Source organism: Psammomys obesus, unplaced genomic scaffold (assembly GCF_907164565.1).
Source record: "Psammomys obesus unplaced genomic scaffold, mPsaObe1.curated_primary_1811, whole genome shotgun sequence".
Taxonomy (NCBI): domain Eukaryota; kingdom Metazoa; phylum Chordata; class Mammalia; order Rodentia; family Muridae; genus Psammomys; species Psammomys obesus.
In genome coordinates, this window is record NW_026586816.1 from 4,182,557 (window position 1) to 4,204,085 (window position 21,529).

General features: G+C 44.4%; 1 protein-coding gene across 1 annotated transcript in view; it reads right to left on the bottom strand.

Annotated features, from left to right (window-relative positions):
* Cfap61 (cilia and flagella associated protein 61) overlaps positions 1-21,529 on the bottom strand; it is a 256,849-nt gene that overhangs the window by 79,828 nt on the left and 155,492 nt on the right. The window contains exons 19-21 of the mRNA XM_055602635.1: positions 19,145-19,243; positions 13,564-13,732; positions 6,196-6,370 (exon numbers count right to left, since the gene is read on the bottom strand). Coding sequence (XP_055458610.1) covers positions 6,196-6,370; positions 13,564-13,732; positions 19,145-19,243 — 443 coding nt within the window. The remainder of the gene's footprint in view (positions 1-6,195; positions 6,371-13,563; positions 13,733-19,144; positions 19,244-21,529) is intronic.

Here is a 21,529-nt window from a genome sequence, read left to right on the forward strand (position 1 = left end):
AGCTGTAGCCTACCTTTCTGGAGGGACGAAGGAGCACAGCCTTATTCTTTTTATGATATGCCAGACTTCCTGGTTCTGGCCTCAAATAGCACCATCTCACAACTAACCTGAAAATAAACGGGAAGTGACTATGATCCCCGGATTGCTAAATGTAAAGGTGGCCATTTCTGGCCGGCACCTGAGCCTGTGGCTTCGCCACCTCATCTGACTGTTGCCATTCTCTGGAGAGTGACTTTTCAGGTCAGTTTCTCTCTGCTGACATGGAAATACAGATCGCAAGATCATCTCCAGCACTGCCTCTTGACCATCACCCTTCACTGGGCTCTTATTTCCCCAGAAGTGACCAAGGTGACCTTGGGTAGACACCTGTGTCCACAGTGCCCACTTCTGCTTGCTAACTCAGTCTTTATCTTACACTTCTGCCCTTCACAAGCTGGTGGCCCAGACCAAGTGTTGGCCCACTGTCTTTTTTTTCCCCTAACATAATATTTTTATTAATTACTTGGGAATTTCCTACAATCTACCCTGATCACACTCACTTCCCGTCCCTCTCAGGTCTACCCTCCTACCCTTGTACCTCCTCCCCAAACCCACCAAGTCCATTTTGTGTTGCCCATATACTCACTGGAACATGGTCAAACTCCCAGTAGCCAGCCCCTTCAAGAAAAGTGAGTCCTTCTCACCCCTCACCAGAAGTCATAAGTTGTGAAGAGCTACACTTGAGCATCTTTATCGAATTTTTAAAGACTGTCTTCAATAGCTTCCTGTCTGAACTGTTTCTTTCTCTGGTGGGGGGGTGGGGGTGGGGGACCAGGTTGTCACAGAAGCCTTCAATGTCGCTCATTCTCAGTTATGAAAACTACAAAAGAAGCTTCCATGGCAGTCAGCAGCAGCACGAATCATGGACATCAGCCTGGCCTCTGGCAGCAGCACAGGGCATGACGTCAACATGTCTTCTGTTGGCAGCATGAATCATGGACATCAGCATGGCCTCCAGCAGCATGGAAGCCTTTTGAGGAGACTTAATCATTTGAACCATTCTTCACCTCAGATATCTTGTTGTTGTTCAGGGTGAGGGTGATGGTGTGGTTGGGCACGTGTTCAGGGGCAGGACCTGCGTCAGCTTCTTTACACCCCCCTGCCCTAGGTGCTGGCCACCCTGCTGGTACCCCTGGCACAACCACTGTGCTTGCAACCTGCAGGCAGTGCCTGCTCCACTGTCTTTTGGAGACAATTCAAGCTTTCCACCCCACCCCCAATCCAGAATAAACAAATACAAAGCTTGCTTTTTCTGCCTTTGTTAAAGAGGAGCTCAGCTCCGTAATGACAGCCCAGGCTCTCACGAAGGCCATGATGTCTCCACATAAATGAATGCACCCAGTGTGCATGGATTTTCATCTTTCATGTCAAGATCAATACCCAGGAGGTCTCTGTCATCAGTATAGCACGAGGTGAAATTCACATGTCAGGGAAGCTTCTTTAGGTCACAGTATCTCCATCCTCATGGTCCGTTCTGAGACCAGTGCTGGATGCCGGAAACCATACACAGTGCCATCTGCTGTATTTCCATCCAAACATATATACCTGCCACACATGTCTGCATATTCTCTTAAAGGAAGCATCCTGTGGCTTTTCTTTGGCTAAAACTGAACCCTCAACACTATTCTTGTATTTTGGGGCCACTGAATAAAATACTTAAACACAAGTATCGCCATATTCTAACAGTGGATCTGATAACCAGGAAGGCAGCTAAATGACTAATGGGTGGGTAGTATACATAGAGTGGATACACTGGACTAAAGAAGGACTCATCCTGGGTGGGTCTACATAAGATTTCATTATGCAAACGGTGTCCATTTTAAAACTTAGGGATTGATTATTTCTGAAATTTTCTACTTAATATTTTCATATCCTTTAAAGGTTTCCATTTAATATTTTCAGTTGATTAGTGGTAACTGAAACCTTGGAAAGGGAAACCAGATAGGGAGGGCTCCTTAAATACCTAGAAGAGCTATGTCTATTGAATTTTTTTTGTGGCTGAGACACTGCACTAAGGATGGTGTTGAACAAACTCATTTGATTCATCAAATCCTCCCAACAAACCACGTGAGGAAAATACTGTTTATAGAGTCTAACACACAAAGGGGTTCAATACTTCCTCAAGAAAGTGGTGGTCCTCCAAACTGAACCTATACCATCAACCCCAAACCTTGGGCCAGGTTGCAGTGTGAGGAATTTTTCTCAGCCTGCTCAGTCAATGAACATCCTCACAAGAAAAGCAAAGATTTTTTTTTTTTTGAGTACCCTCAATCTCAGGCAAAGGTTTACCTGTCTTCCCCACAACTGATCAATGGTTTCCAGGTGAGGCTGAACGAAGAAAGCTTTGCTATTACTCATCATGTGAGCGCTTGTCATGATGACGCATAGCTATTATCCCAGAACCCACGAGGCTGAGGCAGGAAGATCAACAGTTCAAGGCCAGCCTGTGATATACAGCAAGTCCCTGTTTCAAAAACCCAAACAAAAACATTGTGAATTACCTTCACTTGTGGTCACTAACACCTTATTGAATGTTTTACTGTGCACCAGGCTTGATGTGAGTCCAAGTGACACTGAGATAAATTACAGATATATATATATATCAAAGACGTGCCTTGGAGTTTCAGCAAATAGTGGCTTCTAGATGTCTCTATGACACTGCTGCCATAACAGCTATTTTACTTCCAAAGTGTAGGTGTAGCAACCCCACAAGGGCGTTTGACAGTGTTAGAGGGAACGTCAAAGTCCAGTGATGAAGATGGGGTTCCCATAATGGAGAGGGGAAGTGGACACAAGATCCCATCCCTAACCTAGAAGCTATTTCCACCTGTCAGCCACTCACATATACACACACACAAGCTGGTTTTCTCCTACAACCTCTCACTGGGTAAACAAACCACACCCAAGGGCAGGCTCCAATCCCAGCAAAAGATGGTCAACACAGAACAAACTCAATGGGGATCTTTTTAAATTTCATAATGCTTTGTTTGGGCATTTTTTGATAACTTTACTGTGTTTGTTTGTTTGTTTGTTTTCTGATGTTGTGTTTTTATAGGTTGTGTGTATGTACATATGTGTGTGTGCATGTTTCTCATGATTTTTGTTTATTTTTTTATTCCAGATTGTTTATTTTGTTTTGTTTTTGTTTTTTGTTTGGCTGTCCTGGACTTGCTTTGTAGAGCAGGCTAGCCTTGAACTCACAGAGATCTGCCTGCTTCCCTGAGTGCTGGGATTACAGGTGTGAGCCATCACCCGGCTGCCTATTATTTTTCTAAGGAAAAGAAGAAAGAAAGCGTGGAGTTGGATGGGGAGGATCTGAGAGGAGATAAGGAAACAACAATTATTTTCTAATACAAATAAAAAAGAAAGCCCAGTGATGATATTCAGCTCAGTTAGGAGACAAGAGGCCATCAGGATGACCCACAGGATGTTGTGTAAATGCTTTTCAGGCCTCCCCTCCCTGCTGAATGTAGGGAGTTGCTGCAGTTGCTGCAAAGACTAGGATTTGTTAGAGGGCTCTAGTTGGAGCCCTTTTCTCAAGCTGCTTTTGCTCTGTGCTGCATTCCTAGAAACTCTGGGAGAGGGAGCTCTGCCTGTTGTTAGATCTTGGCTCCCATGTGCAGATGTGCTTTCTGTAGCCAACTGTGTGACCATCCCCGGCACACCTGGGATTCAGACTGTGCTCCACGGATTCTCATTGTTCAGTGAGAGGAGGGAGCACTCTGGAGAAGTGCGGGATACTGGAGGAAGGTACAGAAAAATAAGTTCAAGACTAAGGTCTGAATGGGACTAATTAAAGCCATGCCTGAGTATGACTTGAATTACAGAAAAGCTACACAGAGAGTTCCCTTAAGGCAGGAGGTAATGCTTTCCTTCTTAAGTTTTCACACATGAGAAGTCACTTGAAAAGGACGGTATTCAGAGCTAATTTAACTGGGCTGGACTGGGCTCCACAGATGCTCTCCAAGCCTGGTCTCTGTGCTAAGAACATACCTGGGTGATCTGGGGAAAACAGCCTACATTTAAGACAAGGAACTAGTTTCCACACACTTATCCTGGCCTCTGGGTGCTCAAGAACAGGCTCTCAGAGTGGCTTCACAATGGTAGTAGACACTCCTAAATCTCAAAACAAAAATTAAAACCAACCAACCTACCAATCAACCAAACAAACAAACAAAAATACTCAATACCACTCTTCTTTAAGTGAGTTCCAGAGAACCACCATCTTTGACAACCACTCAAGTTCACAGAAGGGCCAGTCCTCCCCTCACACTTGAGAACCAAGAGAACAAGAAAATACTCACAGGAGACTGAAGTGCTTCTCGAAGCGCCTGCTATCGGGTTCACCCTGAGGAGCTTGTATTGCCAATCTCAAAGGCCCATTTCATGGTCAAAATGTTCCACAGTCCTGGCACCCCAAATACTCAATGTTCAAGGTTAGAACACTGCCTGCAATCAGGCCTGGTTGTAGTCTTAGAACATACCACGTCCTGTGGCTTTTCTGCTTTCAGTGAGTTCATGCTCATCTTTGCGTTTGATAATTTGATGTCATTTGCCTCAGGTTATATGGATTAAAGAGGGCTCAGCAAACATGGCTCATTACCTGGTACTGTAAAGGTTTTCTGGCACCAAGCCATGCACAGGCATTTCTGTGGCTGCTCTCTTGCTGAGCCTCAGGGATGAAAATCTGCAGTAAAGACCGCATGCCCTGCACAGTAAAGACCGCATGCCCTGCAAAGCCTGAAGCATTTACTTCCGAGTGCTTTATAATGACCATGTGTTAACTCTCCTGGATAGGACAATACCCTGGACGCTTTGAAGCCTACACGGGTCAATATAGAGATTAGTAGACCTATGGTGTGTTTTTGTTTGTTTGTTGTTTGTTTTTAGAAAGGTAAATGGTAAAACATGTTTAAACACACGTAGATACAAAGCTGGTGATACTTTATGACAAGTCTTACGTCTGCTTACTGGATCTGTTGCCCATCCTACCTCTTCCAAGGGTTCCAACCTGTAGGTTACCTTTATTTCAAACCCCCTGGCAAGAGTTGGAATCACCTTGTAATACTAGAATTCTCCTGAGCCTAAAAACTTGACAAGAAAAGTATATAGAAGAAAATTACAGGCCAATCTCATTCATAAATTTAGAATCAAGTAGTCTACGTCATATCAGCAAATATCATTTGATACCCATTAACTTTCATGTTGTGAATACACTAACTTCAAAAGTTTTAGAGGACCTAAGTCACTAATTGAAGCTCAGAAGGAACTGCCTTAAATTCTACTGTATCAATGATATTAAGAAACGGAGTAAACTCAACACATGAACATATTTGATTTGGCAGGTTGATGCCCACTTTTCTAGGCACCGAGGGGCCTTTACATTTTCGGCATGCACTGCAGGTGAGGATGAGAAACTCAGCTTTCCCTGTAGGTGGCCGTGGGACTCAACCTGGCCGCAGGGAAGATGGAGGCTGAAGGCACGACCACCTCCATTTCCTGGATTCCAGGCTGCAACCAAAGACACACAGGCAGCCAGGCTCTGTTGTAGTTGTTTCAGAAGTCAACCCGTTTGAATGAAACCCAGACAACAGCGAAGATGCTTGGCAAATGTTTTGAGTGGCACAGGCATCTGTGCAAATGTTTTACTTTCTCAGTTGGGTTCAAAAAGTGGTGTGCGGCTCGCATGTGTCTATTTGTGGGGAGGGCTGTGCAGGCAACAAGAAAGAGAACAATGAGTCCTGAAAAGAAGAAAAGGGCCTTCCAATGCCCGCCTTTCTTCCTCCTCCTGGGTCTTTTCAGCTTCACAAAGGGAGACATATTTTCCATATAATTGCTAAACATGTTTGCTTATTAAATTATTCTTTAATTAGTTAATGATTTTAGCCATGCTTTGCTCTTCGGATATTCATTTTGTGTAATAAAATAATTATAGATAATTAAACTATCTCAAGCCTTTTTCTTTCCCCCAGAAAACATTCTGGGTATCCAAAAATGACAACAAGTTGTAAATTAATCTGGAAAACAAAGCATGACAGATGAATGATTTGGTTGGAATTAATTAGGCACTAATTATATACTGGAACTAGATGAAGAATGAGTCTCATTATAAAAATAAAACGCTGTTCTGAAAGGCCGCAGTTACAGCAACTTTACCTTCTGTGAGGATGGAGTTGTTTCTCATCCAAATAAGTGCCTCGACACAGTCTTCCTCCTCATTGAGAATGAAAAGGTTGTAAGGAACTTTCCCAGTGTACCACAGCTTGCTTTTCTCCAGAACCTCTCTGTTCGTCAGGTGTTGATGTATGTCAGCATCTGTGGGGCACGGAACCTGAGGCGGATTACAGAGAAATGTTCCTATCAGTGGTGGCACGGTGGGAAGAAAAGAGAGTACTCCTGGTGACGTTCCATACTGCGCTGTGGCCTTTTCTGTCCCTGGATATTGTTAATTAGGTTTTGATCGAAAGGGGAAGAAATACACATAAACAGGCAGAATGGCCACTTTGAGGCAACTCTTAGGCTGAATTGCTCAGGTTACCTAATACTATATAACCAAGGATTCCAAAACTCAGTGGCAGAAACCATCCACTCACTACAGTCTGATCCACACTGGTTTTGTAGGTCAGTGATCCAGACAGGACAAGGTGAGCGGCTCCTTTCTTCTGTGCTACATAGTCTGAGGCCTTGGCTGGGAAGACTCAAAGGCTAAAGGTGACTTAAGGCTCTGGGGTGGACTCCTCTGGACAAAATTGTCAGTCCTTTCTCTTTCCTCCAAAGAACACGCCGATTGCCTAAGCTAACAAGCTGCCAATCAACTGTCCAAAAGCCACTGCTCCCCGTGGTCTGGAGAACCCACTTACGACTTAGCCATCTAACACTATGGCAGCTGGGTTTCCAGGGAAAAGATCCTGAGAAAGGAGTTCCATACTTTTCTCTAGCTGAGTCCTGGGACTCCAGAAGTGTCCTCACACCACATTCTGTCCTGCGTAGGGAGTGGTAATAGTGGCCTGCCCAGGATCTGGGGATAAAATGATTTGGGTGCGCTGGATACAGCAGCTATGGGGATATACAGTTAAAGCTATCTTCCACAGGAGCCATTACTTCAGATGCCAAAGTCCAAGTCTACAGACGGGCCAGGCAGAAAACGGAAGAGTAGAATTTACCTTTAAAAGGTAGAAAGCTTTCGTTTATCAGGAGCGAAATTCTCTACTTCATTCTCCCTCCCTCCCTCCCTCCCTCCCTCCCTCCCTCCCTCCCCCCCTCTCCCTCCCTCTCTCTCTCTCTCTTTCTCTCATACCTCATACAGACCTTCCCCCTGTTTGACTTTTGCTTTCTTGCTATTGATACAAACATGAATGGGACCGGAAATTGTCCTCTACAGCAAGAAAATGACAACAAAATCACAATAAAGGTTGATGGCCAACACTGGTCCTTCATGTTGAGGACACCCTGGCAACCAGAAAGAAGTCTTACGCCTTAGCCAAAGACTTCAGCCATGCCTCAGCCCCATCCGGCCACTGCCAGCGAAGAACACAGGCTCAGGATGGCCAGATCTGATTTCTCAAGAAATGTCAAAGCCTTGGGTTTGCAAGTAGACTCTTGACTTTTTATTTCTGATTCAAATTAAAACCAAGCAAACACTGCTGTCAATGCCAAATAAAATGGCACAGTTGCTTGAGGTTTCTCAGTATGCTACTCCTCTAGTCTTTCACTCTGGCTGCCAGGTGGAAATGGTGTGGACAAAGAGCAGCCCAGGGAACTGAGAAAGGCAAATTGAGCAGCTGGTGATATGTGTAGGCCATGTGCAGATTCACAGTAGAAGACCTGAACTGTGAGTCAGGAAGAGCTCTACAATGGCAATGGCACAAACGCTTGCTTGCCATCCAAGCTTCGGGTGAATCATGCCCTTCACCCCTCAGACCCTGACTACAGTCATTTTATAAACTGAAGAAGATGGCATGACAGCACCCGTACAGTGATCACAAGGGTTGTATCAGCTGCCTTGACTGTCTCATAGAGAACACTCAATAGCCTGAGAGGATTGTTATCACCCTGATGAGGATTCTCAGGCCGTCACACTCATCTTCCAGGCATGAGCATTCCTCCTGGAAGCAGACTTTCAGACCATGAGAAACTACAATGTTTTCTGTCTTTCTGGGGAGATGTCCTAAGTCTGGGCCGTGATGTATGAACCCATGTTCTTCTCTCTACAAAAACCCTAGGAGGGTCTGAGAGATGAGGACAGGCTGGCTCCTGTGCCAACCCTGAGGCTTCATCCCTACAGCTAAGTACCATAGTGACTTCAAGCCTCTGCAGGGGCTCCGTGTGTTCTTTCTCTTCCTAAGTGTCATTCTAGGAAGTGAACAGACTCGCCAGGACTTTCTGTTTTTGTGACATATTCTTCGATATAATCATGTGCAGCAGGGAAGGAGTCTGGAGCTGCTGTCTACACTGGCACCATGAATGTCACCGATTGTTACTGTTAATGCTTCTCTTTCTCCAATTTTTCCTTTGTTGGGTATTTCTAGTGCTGCTCTTGTGAATTTTCTTCAATAGTCTGTTGTTGTATATTTTTCCTTTAAAATATTTTAATGTTTTACTTTGTGTGTGTGTGTGTGTGTGTGTGTAGCTGCATGTGAGTGCTGGGACCCGTGGAGGCCAGACATGTTGATCTCCTGGAATTGGAATTACACGTAGTTGTGAACCACTCAACATAGGTGCTGGGAATCCAACTCAGGTACCCCAGAAGAGCAGGACATACTTTTAACCACTGAGCCAACTCTCAAGCTCTTAACATATTTTTACATTGATGGTGGTGGCACACACCTTTAATCCACACACTTGGGAGGCAGAAACAGATGGATCTGATCCCTTGCGTTTGAAGCCAGCCTAGTCTACAGAATGAATTTTAGGACAGCCAGAGCTACAAAGAGAAACCCTGTCTCAAAATCAAAACAAAACAAAAAGATGGCTCATCAATTAAGAGCACTGGCTGCTCTTCTAGACGTTCTGAGTTCAATTCCCAGCACGCACAGGATGGCTCACAGCCATCTGTAGTGGAATATGATGCTTTCTTCTGTTATGCAGGCATACATGCGAGCAGAGTACACATATGTATAACTAAATACATCTTTAAAATTTTTACATTTATTTATTTTTTGGGTTTGGAGTGGGGCACCTGCCATGATGCACACGTGGAGAAGAGAGGACAACTTACAACAGTCAGATCTCTGCTTATACCATGTGAGTTCCAGGGGTCAAAGTCAGGCTGCAGTCTTGGCAGCGGGTGCCTGTGTCCACTGAGCCATCTCACTGTCTTCTCACTGGGCACTTTGACTATCTTTTAAAAATGATTTTCATTTTAAAAATAACTTTATTTTTAACATATTGATTTTTAAAATATTTTAAAAATAAAAAAATTTAAACATTTTTATTTATGTGTAAGCGTGTATATCTGTGTGAGTGTATGCCACATGTGTGTTGATACCATTGAAGGCCAGAAGACTGCACTGGATCTCCTGGAGCTGGAGTTACGTGTGGTTGTGAGCTACCTGATATAAGTATTGGGAACTAAACTCGGGTCCTGTGCAAAAGCAGCAAGTCTGCTTGACCACTGAGCCGTCTCTCCAGCCCTTTAATTGTCTTTTTCTTTAAAGACAGGGGGGCGCTTGTTTTGCTTGGATGCTTTTCTCCTATTTCAAGTTTTGTGTAAACATGGCCTTGGTCTTACTTAGGTTATGACATTCTCCACCCTCACTTGCATTTGCCCCTTGTCATTTGGGTTTGCACTTTCATTTCTAACAACTGCATGTTTGGCCTTTCTTTTCTCACCTTTTGTCTTGTCCAGGGTTTGATGGGTGAATTTCCTTGTGCTGCTCCTCAGCACTCCTTGCCCCAGTTCCTCTCAACAGAGAGGCTTCCCCACTGAAATGCCCCTTTGGGCTTCGGTGCTTGTAGCAACGCCTACTCTTCCTTAACCATCCCCCTTTCCGGCACCACCAATTTTCCTGATCAATGTAAATTGAGGATTACTAGTTTTCTGTTTAGTAGGTATGTTTACAATTTACGAAAATTATTTCCATTACTGTTTGAAATCATCCATGGAGCGGCTGCCTGTGTCCTGTAAAGATTGTAAAGTTCTGAATTCCCTGTTCATTATCTGGAGTGCAAATTACAGCAAAAACAAAAACAAACAAACAAAAATCCACAGCAGCTAATTTTCCTGGGGTCTTGCATACAAAGAATGGCTGCTGCTTGTCTTCTGAGACTTAGGTGCACATGTAGTTTTCAGGTTATTTCCTCCAGAATCCTGTGTCACTAGTTCTGCTTCATTCTGTCACTTAGTGCCAGACATGAGACTGTTTATACCTCCATTGTTTTTTGTTTTTTGTTTTTTTTTTTTTGTTTTTTTTTTTTTTACTTTTAGGGGGAGCATTTGACAATCTATTATTTTTCTTCTAAAACTTGTTCATTGCCCACCCTCTCCCATCATTCTCATGAAACAATGAGAAATGTCCCATTCTTTGACATTTGCCAGAATGTAACTAACTGAAAAAATAAAAAATAAAAAAGTCTTTGATTTTGCTTGGAATCAATCAAGTGGACAATCCTTTTCTGGAGTAAGGAGAGTTTTCTCTGCTAACAATCTTAAATTCTTGTCAGGAGACTGTCCAGAGAAGAGACACAGACTTGGCTGTCAGGTGAGAGGAGGCCCTTTTCCCTCCCACTGCCCCCACTAGCATCCACTTCTGACACAGAGGTGCCCCTTTCAGGTCTGCTCCTGGGAGGGACACTCCTGTGCATATTCCACCTTCCCAATCTCTTAGGAGTCGACTTTTAACTTTCAGTCACGCACTTTTTGCTTACCCAGACTTGTCCCTGTGGCTTCGCCTCTCTTGCTGTTGGAGGCAACTGATCTACCGATTGGCATCTAGTGGTCACCCCCACCCCAGAAGCCCAGGCCTCAGGTTTTCTCTGGGCCAGTGCTAAATTCATTTGACTCCAACTTGACGAGTTTTGTCCTCCCTCTTTCAAAAGTTGTGCAAATCTTGGCATGGGAAGGCACCTTCCTACTTCACCATAATGGTCCATGATTCATGCAGCTCTGTGATCTCACAGGAAGCAAGCTGGGAATGGCATTCAGGGCCAGCATGTGCTCACCAATAAAAATAAAAATGGCCTGAAGAGATGGCTTAGCAACTAAGAGCACCTGCTCCTCTTCTAGAGAACTCAAGTTTGGTTCCCAGAACTGCATCTCTTCCGAACTCACACTGGGTGACCCACAGACATCTATTACTTCAGTACCTGGGGATCTGATGCCCTCTTCTGGCCTCAGTGGACACTTGCATAGAGGTGGGAGATGCACACAGATACATACACATAATAAAAATAAAAATATTTTTAAATTGATGGAAAGGGCAGATAAGGGAGTTAGAGGGTGTTAAAAAAGAGCTAGCTAAACCTGCTTTCAAAAAGGAGAGGTCGCAGGTAATGTATGTCATTGGTGGAGCAAGGTCAAATTTCATAAAAGCACTATTTGGAACTCTGAGGGTCATTTTTAAAGAAGAGGAGAAATGTTTCAAACTGGGTACTTCAGAAAAGGGGGCTTGGTGGTATGAGTAGGCTGGGCAAGAGACTAGCCCCCTTATTATCTGTTCAAAACACAGCTTAAGGTTTTACTTTGCGACCAGGTTTTCTGTACAAAAAACTTAAATGGTGTGCACTTGGAGACTGAAAACACTGCAGGATGTTTTAGAATGAGGCATGCTGACTAGAGGCTAAGGGTTGTAATTATATTTTATGAAATGTTGTCTTCTTGCTTTGGGTTTAAGCTCTACTGTCATCATTTTAATTTGGCTTATAAATCTAGGGCAAAACAAGGAGAGAGCTGGAGTGGAGGATGTAGGAAAAGACACAAGAACTAGAAGGTCCCCAGTGAATTCAGTTGCCCTTTCTCTATCACTCTATGTACCTTTGATTTTTATGTCCTTCTGGAAAAATTAAATTGGAACTCCCCTTTATCACTTCTTCATTTCATTTTTCCTGTTGTAAAAAGGGCAAGAGCTTAATGTGCTGCAGACTAAAGCTGCAGGGGCAGCTGGGCACACATGGGCAGATGCCCGAGTCTCTGGACAGCTGGCTGAGTCCTGTGCTCCATTTCCAAAGAGTGGGGTTGCACGCAGCGCCGGCAACCAGTGGCCAGGTGAGGGGGTGGGCAGGCTTTCTGGGAAAACTATATTTCTTTCTCATTCAGTGAAAAGTAGAAGGAACATTTATATGTGAAAGGAGGCGTCTCTCCAGTTAGTTTTTATTTTTTAACCAGAAAGACATTTTCTTCTACCCTCTGAGTATAAGGCTTATTTTTTTTTTAACATAAAAGCTTTTTTTTTAAAGAATCTGATCCAAGCCACTCAAAGGGCAGTCCATTGAGGGAGGCACCAGTCACCCTTGGGAGCTTGCTAGGCAGTCTTATCTCAGGAAACCCTGACCTGAAGCTCCCTGCTCGGAGCTCGGAGTTCGCATCTTAACGGGATGCTCAGGGGGAGTTCCTGACCAAGCAGTATGGGAAGTGCTGGTGCAAGGTGCAAGGGATTCCATGTCAAGAGAGCTGAAGTGTTTCTCTACCTCCGCTTTTCGTCACCTGGAGACTAGTGAAGACACTGAGGATCAGTCCCACCTAACTCATTAGAGCGACTCCTGAGAACACAGGTGTGGGTGTGTTTTGTCAGCACACCAGGAGGTCTCAACCATGGGTAGACTGAGGCGCCATGGGGCCCTCTGCGCTGCCTCCTCCCTCCTTTGAAATGCAAAGGAGCCATACATACTCCCTTGCCAAATCCAAACGCTGGTGAGATGCTTTCAGACCCCAACCTGTTTACTGGAAAGATGCCTGGTTTTTGCATAGGACACAACAGAACACTATCCAGGGTGGTGTGGGGCCTGGAGACCCGAAGTCTTCAGACCGGGAGCGGCTTCCGTTCTATCCAGCAACGCTTGAGTGAAACGTGGCTGGAGCACTCAAGCAGAAAGCATGGTCACTGGGAAACTAGTCAATCCGATTTCCTAATTTTATAACTGAGAGACAAAATAAAATAAGGGCTGACAGAAGGTGCACATGTCTGAAATACTTTTGCGTGAGCGCATTGCCCCAGCCAAATGCTAGCCTCTTGAGGCATAAATTAATTTAGCACAAATGCATGCCTGGTTGGGTCTGGAGTCTGCTGCAATGATCCATAAGTGTTAGACTTTGGGACAACAGCTTCAGGAATGACATTTCTCCAACTAGCTGTGATTCCCCCTCCCCCTCCCTCAACAGAATGTTTTTCTTGGAATGGCTTTCCTGGGAGGGTTTGCAGGCACCATTCTGGTCATGCGTGCTGGCCTTGAAGAGCACTTTTATGAATATAGAGTGGCAGCTGTGCAGGAAGACAAGCCGCTCTTTACCCAGAGATCGCGCACCCCAGCGAGCACGTTGCTGTGGAAAGCTCCCCACGTGCCAGCGGCGTCCCTGGTGCGCAGCCTTACCTGGTACTGCTGCCCGGTGCAGAGAATGAGGTGGTCGTAAAACACGATCTCAGTCTTGGAAACCACAACATGCTTGGCTGCTCGGTCTAGACCCGTCATTCTACCGACCACAACGTTAACCCAGGAGCACAGTGACATCAGTGCATAATCTTTATCATTAAAACAGTGGCTGCACAGAGAGAAGCTTCATCAGTGACATTTGAGCAGCTGACAGTAGGCATTAATTAGACATCTGGCGAGCTGGTTCAAGTCCCCTAGTGAGCTGGGTCTGTGCTCTCGCTGTGAGTTTATCAGGACCAAGACTAAGAGATATTTTTTGTTTTTGTTTTTGTTTTCCCATTTTGAAACACGTAGTCACATCCTCTTATTAAAGCTAAACTCTTCCACCTGCTTAGGCTGGGCCCACAGGGGAAAGGTGTGTGATTGTGTGTGTGAGATCACTTAAACTTCCTTTTGTCCCTATTTCGTGACCGAGATCTAAACTGTTTTAAAGTCCTACTGGCCCAGACTCCACAGGAACATATAAGAGGAATATAACACCACAGGGGACACTCCCCTCCACACACACACACACAAAAGGCAGGTGTCAGAGTCCTAAAATGTAGATGGCCCCTCGTATTTGCTGCTAACTTTACGTAAAGGACTCATTCTTTGTGCCCAAGTAACAAAACTCACGTATAGAAAACCTCAGTTAGAGACGCAGGTTCACAGCAAGTGCAACCAATGCCTGGAGATCTGGGAGCCCGGTATGGAAATCAGAAGTGATTTACGGGGAGCCAGCGCGTTCACATACATCAGCCTGGGACGGGTGGGCATGCTGAGGCTATGGGATGCCAGCGGCTGAATGGACTTGCTTTCTTCTTTTTTGGCTCTGTCTCAACTGAACACTGTTGCATCAAGACGACAGGAGAAGCAGGTTCTTGTGGTTTGAGTTTATTTAGGGAAGTTTTTTGGGGGGCATTCTATAGAATTTTCACAAAGATTTCACCTTATATGAGTAACACTTTAATGATCCTGATTTGAGAGCCAAGAATCTGCAGTGACAGAAAAAGTAATCCATTTACATTTAGGCTGCATGATCTTTTCTAGGAAGAACCGTGCCAGGGTTCGCATCTTTCTTCTTCTGCCAAGAAGCCTGGACCCCAGGGACTTTCATCCCTATTTTCTCACCTCTCGATATAGGATAATGAGCCCATCCTGTGTGCCTCCACCTCTGTGAGAATGTAGGAGTTGCTGTTTTGTTGAGTGTAATACATATGTGAAGGCTCTTATTCTAAATAATATTAATGATACATAATCCTGTTTACTCTCTTTGGAGGTAAACAGGATTCTGAAGTGGTAATGGGAGGACATTTTTTCTTTTTGATCCACACATGAATCTGGTCTCACCACACAAAGAACATTCTCGTAATGGATGCACATTAGACCCCGTTATGGGGCCTGTGAAAAGAGATGGGAGCACTGGGCTTTGTGTTTCTCCATGAAACAACACTTAAAAACAAGAAAATTTCTTCTTAATAAAAAAGGAAAATAGGGGCTGGCCTGTCACAGGAAAATAATGGATAGCGAGACGAAATTCTCTTTTAAAAAAATGACAGCTTTAAGGAATATACGAAACTGCTGCTTCCACACAGTCCCGGAGACACACAAAGGACTGCTTTATTTGCTGTGCAGCCTCTACCATGAGACATACACGATGAGAAAAAAAAAATTAAGTATAGTTAGTGCTCAGGGATTAGCCTGAGGAGGATTTGCCCAAAGATAAAAGCTCTCTGGGGACCTGTGGGCAGCTAAGACAATGCGGCCTCTAACGACAGTGGGACAGTAGCACCAGCAATGTCAGAATGGGTATTTCAGAGTTGGAATCTGAAACTGTCTGATGGCAGCTGACTCTTGGGACACTTGGTTTTAAGGAAGCTTTGCTGAGACACAAAAAGAAGCGCCAAAGACTGGCTGATGCAATCTTGTCTGTTCATCTTTCTCATCAAAAGCGCCACAGTGTGAGCTGACACGCCTCATTTGGGACGCTACTACCCCTCGGAGCTGCCTGTAGTGTCTCCACTAGATGGGTGCAACTATCTGTTGAGAAATCCTCCACATATTTTGCTAAAGATTTTACAGAGCAGAGACTGTGTCCTGGCTCTACACCATCACCTGGGTCCTCTGGACAAGGAACTAAAGAAGTTACAATGATGAGAGTTCATCTTTCATAAGCAAGATTGGCCAAAAGTTATGGGGATGGAGCTTGGTAGTAGAGTGATTGGCTGCCTGGCAATCACAAGAAAAAAGAAAAACTAAAAGTCCTCTTCATAGAAAAATCTGGAAAAACAGAGCACTCAGGAAGTGGATAAGCTTTTGAGGTGAGCCTGGGATCCACAGTGAGGCCCTGTCTCAACAAACAGAAGCACAATGGGTAAATTTCTGGAAGACACCACTGATAAGGTATGCAAGCATAGAAGGTGTGGCCTCCTTGTCATACAGGACTGATAGAGAGAAACAGCCCCAGCCCTCAGGGTCACAATCTGCACAAATCGGAAGCCATTCCAAAGACCCAAATGTTAAATCCGAGCAGGCTCACATACCCAAAGAACCAGAATTCTTCAGAAGTGGAAAGAAACTTTGAGGTTTGTAGGGGATTAGCTGTGACACACTGCGAAGAAGGACCACTGCAATTAACTTTCAATTATTCAGGGTTGATTGCCCAATTAGTGGCTTTCTCCTGCTTCCTGTTTCTCTTCCCTCCAGTACTTTCTTCCAGCTGCCTCTGAGGTACATCGTTAGCACCTCAACCAGAGGCTAGACAGGGGGCTGAGGGTAGGGGCGGGAAGACAAAACTGGCTGTTTATAAAAAAAAAATCAACAAAAATAATGAAGCAAAGCACAAAAGACCAGTTCACGGATCGTGTTGAGAAGAAGGGATTTGGATTATTAGATTTATGCACATCATTTGCACTTATTATTATTGAACACCATGAACCCAGACAAATTCCTTCCTGATGACCATTTGAAAGACAGCATCCTGTCCTGGGTTCAACCTCTGGTCCGAGTGTCATGATTGGGTTAAGGTTCCCACTCAATCGGGACTGCCTGTTGGGTCTCATCCTTCATGAAGACATTTGCTGGTCCTTCTGAGGTGGTTTTCATCTATATCATGTTATAAAATCCCTGCTCTAGTGGAGTGTATATTATATAGTCTTAGCATTTGGGATGGAGTCAATAGATGTCAATCATAAAAGGAAAAGTATGTAATATTTAGGAGGGTTTCATGAGCCAGGATTTTAAAAAAAAAAGAGCAGAGTAAGGTTTAGTTGAGTGTGTTGGTTCGTTGCAAATGAATGGGATAGTCAGGGTAGACTGTGGGAAAGGCGACATTTAAGAAAAAGAAAAACAAAGACTTGCTTGCTGTGTTTGGGGCAATTAAGATCGCTGGTCTGGAGAGAATGGAGAGAATTGAGCAGAAATAGTAAATGATACGGTCAGTGAAAACGGGTAGACTTTTTGAAGTTCATGCATTCTAGAACATTCTGTGATGACAATTCTCTGAAGCTAGCTCTGTTGGGATGAGAGCACACTAGCTGTTTGGGCCAGCAGGGCAAATGTGAGCGAGGAGCTGAAACTTCCAACTCTTTTCATTTTAATTAACTTAAATGGAAACAGCTCTTGTGGTTTGTAGCTACTGTACTGGACAGTAGAGTTCTACGAGGCAAGGAGCTGATGCCATCTGAGTCACACGTTCGTGTGGTGTTCTGGGGACTGTGCTGAGAGGCGGAGACAAGGGTAGAGGTAAGGACACCAGATTACTCCATTAAGAAAATCTGACACATTGTTCTCATCATGTCACACCCAACCTTGAGATGGGCAAAAAATTCCATCAAACTGACTGACTTAAATTCACATTTCTTGGGAATAACATAATTTAGAGAATGGGAGGCAGGACTGGAGAGTTGACTTGGCGCTTGCGAAGGGCCTGGGTTTAGTTCCCAGCATCCATATGGTGGCTCACAACCACTGGCATTTCTGGGGATCTGGTGCTCTTTTTTTTTACCTCAGCAGGCACCAGGCACACACACCGTACACAGGCAAAACATGCATACACATAAAAGACAATAAATCTTAAAGAAATTTAAAAAGAAAATGAGGCAGTGAGGGAAAGGGATGTCCATGGGTCTATCCTGTCTTCCTAGCCAGGGCTTGATGGCATGGTTATTTTAAATTCATAATACTTTACTAAGCATATGCTTTTCACAGCAAGAAAACCTAAGTCCAAGGTAAATGAAATCCCTTGTCTAGACTGAAGTGGTAGGAATGGCTCCTAGATCAGTGCACACTCACACACACATTTGTTTAAATTGTACTGAATGGCATTCTTCCAAAAATTCATGTATGCACCTGCATACATGCAAATATACAACATATCTGACTCAAAGTGCTGGTCTAATAAAGGTGGGGTTGGCAGCTTCTTGTGAAGCATTTCATAGAGTCCCCGGGTTCTAACCCCACCACTCTGAATAACAGACACAGAATTCCACATTCTGATAAAGGTGTTAATTGAAAATGGTTCTGGTTCTGCTGGCAAAGAAGGGGTGGATTTTCCCATTGAAGGTAAAAAAAAGTCTTTCTTCAAAATGACAGTGAATCCCTTCGTCAAGCACCACTCCATCTGAAGAGGGAATGATTTCCCTTTTCTCCAGCCTGAGTTTTGCTTCCAGACACTGAAATTGGTGGAAGCTATGGGCAAAGGAAATGGCATTTCTAAATACAAGTGTTACCAAATGGTGCTTCTACTAGGGCAAGAATATAGCTCTCCTGGCCTGGTAAGAACAGGTTTAAGCTGACCAGCTCCAGGTGCCTATGGTGAGGGGTGACAGAGACCACACCCTAAGGTGATGCCTGTAGGGTACATTCAGGGCCATGCTTTCTCTGCCCTGTTTCTCAGACCCCAACGTAGAAGCAGCTAGGCCTGTGAGTCCCATTCAACTGCAGGAACAGGGAAACTGTCTCCCCATGGACACAAAATGTCATGCCCGTCCTGCCATGCTAGACAATTCTCTCACTGTCTTGGCTTGTCTTATGGAAACTGATACAAGCTAGAGTCATCTGAAAGGAGAGAATCTCAGCTGAGAAAATGCCTCCATAAGATCCAGCTGTAAGGCATGTTTTTAAATTAGTGATTGGTGTAGAAGAGTCTAGACCATTGTGGGTAGTGCCATCCCTGGGATGGTGGTCTTGGGTTCTATAAGAAAGCAGGCAGAGCAAGCCATGGGGAGCAAGCCAGTAAGCAGCACCCTCCATAGCTGCATCGGCTCCTGCCTCCAGGTTCCTGCCCTGCTTGAATTCCTGTCTTGACTTCCTTCAGTGATGAACAGTGACCGGGACGTGCAAGCCAAGCTGCTTTGGTCAGAGTATTTCATTGCATCAGCAGAAACCCTGTGACACTCACTGGTGGATTTGAACTGGAATTTCCCAGGTAATGTCTAGGCTCTCCAAGAAAGGGTCCCTCATTTTCCCCTTTCCACTTCGAAACCTATTATTTAACATAGAAAAGGACTGCACATGAATTAGGAAGGAAAATGAATCATACTCGCTTGCTAGAAACCTCCTTTGTTCGCTGCCCAAAAGTTTTTTTCCTGGGAGTCCATTAGTAGAAATCAGGGTGAGATTATTAAATTTCAGGTGAGAGCTGAAAAGAAACAAAAAGAACAATCTTTTTAAAAAGTTAAATATGACGAAATAAAAATTTACTGTGATTCAATTCAACCTCATGCATCATCCAGCTCTTGGCATCTTCTTTGGAGGTAGACGCTCTTTTCACACAAATCTTCAAATTGAATCTTCACAACAAGAAAAGGACGATGGTGAAGTGGCTAACTGCAGAACATTCTAGAGGCTGCACACGGTGTAAGGCAGACACTTTCACTTTTTAAAAATTGCTTCACCCAAACGAAAACAACAAATAGAATGAACAAATTGTGAGGTGGGAGGTAATTTTGCATAAACTAATGCCATGTTTGAGTGTCAGCCCACTTACAGGAAACTGGAATCCTAGCCCTCACGGCACAGCATACAATTTAAAAGCATTTCCCCTTGGAGTCCTCAGAGCAATGCAATGATGTCAGTGATATTGTTGGCTTATTTTCTCAGGTGGAACTGAGACACAATGGTTTTCTAAGGCCATGTAAGGCCACTGTCTGGCTCCAATGTTGCCTCACCCAACCTTTGCCTACTGAATGGTGTCCTGGAATTTGGGAAGAGTTTGATAGGACTCCCCAGCAGACACCAAAATCTGAAGGTGCCCAAGTCCCTGATTCAAGATGCTGTGACATGCACACATAAGCTAAGTGTCACCATTTGAATATTTTACACTATCTCAGAATTATAACAACTTTCACAAAATTAATAGTAAGAAGCTCATCTACCATGTCATGTAGGGAATAAAGTCCGCATGTGCTAAGTGCAATGAAACTTTTCTCCCAAGGATTTTCTGCTGATGTTGGTTGAACATATGGATGTAAAAGCCAAGAGATGGGCTGCACTGCCCTGTAAACCTAAAGGCATCCAGATGGTTTCACAGGTCATCTAATTCCCACAGCTCAACTCCAGCCGCCCCACTGTCGGCCATGCATAGTTTCCCGCATCAGGATACCAGTGTCACCCAGCACAATATTCTAACGGATCCTTTATGAGAGCGAGGCTGTCACTTGGCATGGTGACATGCAACTATAATTCCAGAACTTGGGAGGCTGAGGCAGGAGGAGCATAAATTCGAGGCTGCTCTGGACTACATGTGTTGGGAACAAGCATAAGAAACTTGTCCTAAGTTTTGTCCTGTCATTTTGTTTTCAGACTCCATTTATTCACAGGGAGAAACTAAGTTCAAGGTCCGAGGCCCGAGGGGAACTGGGGACTTCTAAATAGCTGAACAGCTTCTGATGTTTAAAAAAAGAAAAAAAAAAAGGAAAAAAAGAAAAGTTGTCTGAATCCAGACACCTCAAGGACAACTTCTCCATCTTGCTGGCAGGGACAAAGAAGTTCATATTCCCAGGCTCAGGAACCAACTCTTATTGTAATTGATGGAAACCCCTTCTCAACCCCATATGTGAAAATACGACTGGACAATGCTACAGCTCCCCCTGCTCCCCCTTGCTCTATGGTTTTCACCCTTTAAATAGGCAATACGGCTTCTCCTCGGGGACTCGGTTTGGATCCTGAACTGGCCGCTTCCCTGAGCTCAGAAAATAAAGCTTGCATTTTAAGCTTCTGTCTCTGAAGTGAGTTTTCTTGGCTTCCACCTTGAACCCAACACATAGTTAAAACTCTTTCTTAATAAACCAAACCAAACCAAACCAAACCAAACCAAACCAAAGAGACAAACTGCTATATATTTGCATCATGCTTTCCAGAGCCCAAGGCACTCTCGGCATTATCACAGACATTAATCTTCAAAACAGTGTCCACTGGGGCTTTGGAGGTAATCGCAGGTTATGTGTATTTCATGTGAGAGAAAATGAGGGCTGGCCAAGGTAAGCATTTTGCTCAAGGTCCTGATGCTCCAAAGCAGCAGGGGTCATTGAAGCAGTTCCGGCTCTCCATCCCCAGGTGGCACCCCTCTGCTCAGCTGCGCTGTCTAAGGAGCCCGCTCCTGCAGAAGCTTCCAGGAACTCTGCACTTAGGACTCTCCTCTAGGGGCCTTTCCGTATTTCAGGGACTTCTATTGTGATTTGTGCTAAGCTTAGAGTGAGATAAAAAAAAAATTATGGGTGAGATATTTTCATAGGACGTTCACTGACAAGAAAGACATTTGTCCCCAAAAAAATCTCTTCTTGGTTTACGTGGTCCCTTTCAGTCAATCAAATGCCAAGAAAGGAGGCCTTTACTGGGTCAAAGGAAAACGCCTGCCTTCCTCTCTCAAGAGGAGGTTGGAGATTTTCCAACTGGAAAAGCTACCAATTTCCTGGCAGTCTGTTAA